Source organism: Athene cunicularia (assembly GCF_003259725.1).
Source record: "Athene cunicularia isolate RWA chromosome 4 unlocalized genomic scaffold, athCun1 chr4_part1, whole genome shotgun sequence".
Lineage (NCBI taxonomy): Eukaryota > Metazoa > Chordata > Aves > Strigiformes > Strigidae > Athene > Athene cunicularia.
This window is the reverse complement of record NW_020799098.1, coordinates 35,272,789-35,276,757: the sequence shown is the minus strand read 5'-3', so window position 1 is coordinate 35,276,757 and position 3,969 is coordinate 35,272,789. Positions and strand designations below refer to the sequence as shown.

The 3,969-nt window shown below is 42.8% G+C and overlaps 1 protein-coding gene across 1 annotated transcript in view; it reads left to right on the top strand.

The window, feature by feature from the left end:
- The window catches only part of CDKN2AIP (CDKN2A interacting protein), a 4,015-nt gene extending 351 nt beyond the window's left edge, over positions 1-3,664 (top strand). The window contains exon 2 of the mRNA XM_026846990.1: positions 24-3,664. Coding sequence (XP_026702791.1) covers positions 24-1,564 — 1,541 coding nt within the window. The 3' untranslated portion in view covers positions 1,565-3,664. The remainder of the gene's footprint in view (positions 1-23) is intronic.
- Positions 3,665-3,969: the final 305 nt, after the last annotated feature.

Below are 3,969 nucleotides of genomic sequence, written 5' to 3'. Positions count from 1 at the left end.
AACATACTTTACTTGTTTTATAGAAGGGATAGAGGAGCCCTCCAAGAAGCGAGCTGTTGAGAAAAGCAAAGATTCTAAAGATACTGGAAAAGATGTGAAAACAACCAAGGCAGAAGCCCCGAAGGAAACAGAGAGTACATTGCCAAAAAAGCAGGAAAAAGGTATTAGCAAAGATCCAGAAAGCTCCCAGTCAACTTGCAGTTCAAATCAAGAAATGGTTGCAGCATCAGATACAGAAACAGAAGGAAAGCCTGCTAATGCTGAAAATACTACTGAGCAAAATCCACCTTCATCTGAAAAAGAGTCAGGAGAGAAGCCTTGCTCAAATCCTAAGGAAAGCAAGTGTGAAAATGTGCCGTCACCTGAAAATAAAACTACAGTAAGTGCAGTGCCACTGGCTGTCAAGAGCACCCCACAGGCAGCAGCAGTGCCACCAACGGCGCTACTAACTGCCAAGAGCGCCTCGCAGGCAGCAGCAGTGGCAGCGGCTGCCAAGAGCACACGGCAAGCAGCAGTGGCAGCAGCACCACCAGCCACCAAGAGTGCTCCGCAGGCAGCTGCGGCAGTGCCACCGACCACCAAGAGTGCTCCGCAGGCAGCTGCGGCAGTGCCGCCGACCACCAAGAGCACTCCGCAAACAAGTGCTACATTGCTGTCTTCCAAAAACCAAGTGAGTGCCCCAGCATCAGTGTCCAAGAGCAGCGCTCAGGCGGGCAGCTCGCTGCTTCTGGTCCCTAAGAGCAGCGCTCAGGCGGGCACCTCGCTGCTGCTGGCCTCCAAGGGCACTGCTAAGGTGGGCTCCTCGCTCCTGGCCTCCAAGAGCAGCGCTGAGGTGGCTGCCTCGTTGCTTGCTGCTCGGAGCGGTGTTCAGCAGGGATCCTCGCTGCTGACTTCCAAGAGCAGTGCTCAGGTGGCTGCTTCCCTGCTGGCCTCTCGGAGTGGCGCCCAGCAAGGTCCCTCGTCACTGGCGTCCCGGGGTGGAGCTCAGGCCGGTGGTTCCTTGCTGGCCTCCAAGGGTGGCACACAGGCAGGTTCACCACAGCTTGCATCCAAGAGTGGCTCACAGGCAGGTGAAAGCCCTGCTAAGGCTTTGTGCAAGCCATTAACAAGTGAAGATGCAAAGGAAAGACAACCTTTTTTCAACAGACTATACAAAGCTGTAGCTTGGAAACTGGTTGCTGTTGGAGGCTTCAGTCCTAACGTAAATCACGTAGAACTTCTAAACTCATCTATTCAGTCTGTAAAAGCTACATTAGATGTTGCTTTTGTTCCCCTGAAGGAACTTGCAGACTTGCCTCAAAATAAGAGCTCTCTGGAAAATATAGTTTGTGAACTGAGGTGCAAGTCTGTCTACTTGGGTACTGGCTGTGGTAAAAGTATGGAAAATGCCAAAGCGGTTGCTTCAAGAGAAGCTTTGAAATTATTCCTCAAGAAGAAAGTTATTGTGAAGATATGTAAAAGAAAATACAAAGGTAGTGAAATCGAAGATTTGGTACTTCTGGATGAAGAATCAAAACCTTCGAATTTACCTCCAGCTTTAAGAAATCCTCGTGAGATCTTGTAGGGAAGAATTGCTGTTTGTACCATGTATAGTAATTCATCATAAGGACTGAAAGTTAATTTTGTACTTTAAAAATGTAGGCTTCCAGATATTTTGTATTTCTTTCTCAGTTTTGCAAGACAATGATAGTCCTTTCACTTGGTAGCAATTGTATAAAACTTGTTAGAGATGACAAGTGAGCAGTTAAAGGTATGCCTTAATATGTAGCACACTAGTGTGCTGTTTTATTTGCAAAATAGTCTACCTATTCTTCTATTTTTAATTAAACAATTAAGGTACAGTTTGCTGTTTAAAACCTGACAATTTTGTAATTCTTACGATTTGATGGCAGTGTGCTCAATTGTCTACCATGTCTTTTTTAGCCACATAGAAGTATGTATATAGGGACCATGATACTTGAATGATTGGAAGTCGTTTAAAAATTTCAATCAAAAAGTTGAATCACCTGTTTAAGGCTTGTTGCTCATAATGTTCACTGTTGCTCATACTAGGAGAGAAAATAGTTGGTTGACTATTTTTATGGGACGTTTTCATAGCACTTGCAATGTAAATGACACCCTGATCCCATTTAACATTATACTAGCAGGTTAGATCCCATTTAACATTATACTGGCAAATTATCAATTAGCAGTCAAGTCACAGCTACTTCAGCCACCAAAACTCTGTAAGCAGATTTAATTTATATTGTGAAATATAATTTACATTTTTTTCCAAATAAACACAGATTTCTATACTAAGCATATTTTGACTGCTGCTAAAACAATAAAACCTCTGGGATATGCTTTTATAGTACTTTGGTTGTGGCTATTAAATGTTCCAGCCATTTCAATAACTTTGCAACACCTTAAGAAAAGCTTTACTTTGAGTGGCTTCAAGGTGTAATCCCACAAGGATGAGTTGTTTTCTTTGGATACATAGTGGAAATACTGTTAAACTGATAGAGTGGACCTATAGAATATCCATTTCTACTTTTGTAACACCAAGATAGGCAAAATGAAGATGCTGCTGTCTGCTAGAGACAGCAGGTGTGTTGTAAAGCATTCACACTAATCAAGCCCGCCCTTTGCTACATTTTTATGCCATGTACAGAATGGTTTGAAGCAAAGAAATTGAGAGATTACCTTTTATTTTCAATGTTACTGAAATACCTGCACAAACTGCATGTTTTGATATATTGGATAATGACATGTAATTGTAAAAACATAATGTCTTCATTGCTATTTTGAATTAATCTTGTCTGATTACGATAGTTAACATCATTTACTGGTGACTTTACGCTTGACTGACAGATCCATGGATTGTGTCCTCCAAGAGTGAATAGGAATCCCTGGGATCTCAGTAGTATATATGTCCACTTAAAGATTTCCAAGGTCTTTTGTGATTTTTGGGACTAAACCACAATGGTGTTGTTTCACTGTACCCTGTGTGATTTTCAACAGCAGTGGCTGTCCGGTCTGCAGCACCTGAAGCCTGCAAGGCCCTCGCGCTTCGCAAGGGCCAGTTGAGAACTTGATCTGACCAACCCTTGTGCTGCTGTGCCCTCGGTCGCCCCTCGCTCTAGCTCGAGTTCTCAGGAGTTGCCCTGTGATGTTTTTGGAGGACCACCTGATGTTCAGAGCATGATGCATTAAATAACATCTTACATGGCATAAGAATTGGTGCGTGCTTCTAGTGCAGAGTGAGTTTTGTGCTGTATTTAGGAGTTGTGGTATGTGTGCCAGGAAGCGTGAGATCTGTTTTTGAAATCCTTGCCCTGTTCAGGTGGAGAAACAGAGACTGGTTTTGTGGGGCAGGAATTGTGTCCTGTGCCCTCCGAAGTTTGGTTTTTCTAGCTGTTAGTTTGGGCATCTCCAGATCTCTGGTTGAGAATTGCAGAATGTGATGCAATGTGAAAATTCATGTTTTCCCTCTGTAAAGCAAAGCTCACAGTATTTACTGACCTCAAGGGGCTGTTAGGGTAACTGTTAAAAGGCTGAGGTGCTAGATGCCTTTTTTTAAAGTCCTGACTTAGCTTACTTTTATAAAAATTTTTGAATGTTATTCCTATTTGATGTTTGGTTGTGATTCATTAAAGGATGAGTCTGTAGCTACTCTTAATAGAAACTGAAAGTTGAAGTGTGTTATTTTTATTTCATGTTCTGCATGGAAAGCAGCTCAGCAAGGAGATTCTAACATACAAATAAATAAGCAAGTGATTGAATGAAAATTTATTAACATTTCATCAACCTTAGAGGGAGAAAAGAAAGAATTTCAAAAAACTGGCGGTGGCAAGAAGTGTTTGTGCAGCCCTGTCAGTCTGGGTCTCCCAGGTGCTGTCCTGGTCTCTAGTAATTGGGGTGCTGGTCTTTAAATGTCACACCTTGCTGACGAGGACTCTGTCTAGATGAAATGCACAACACCGTAGTTGT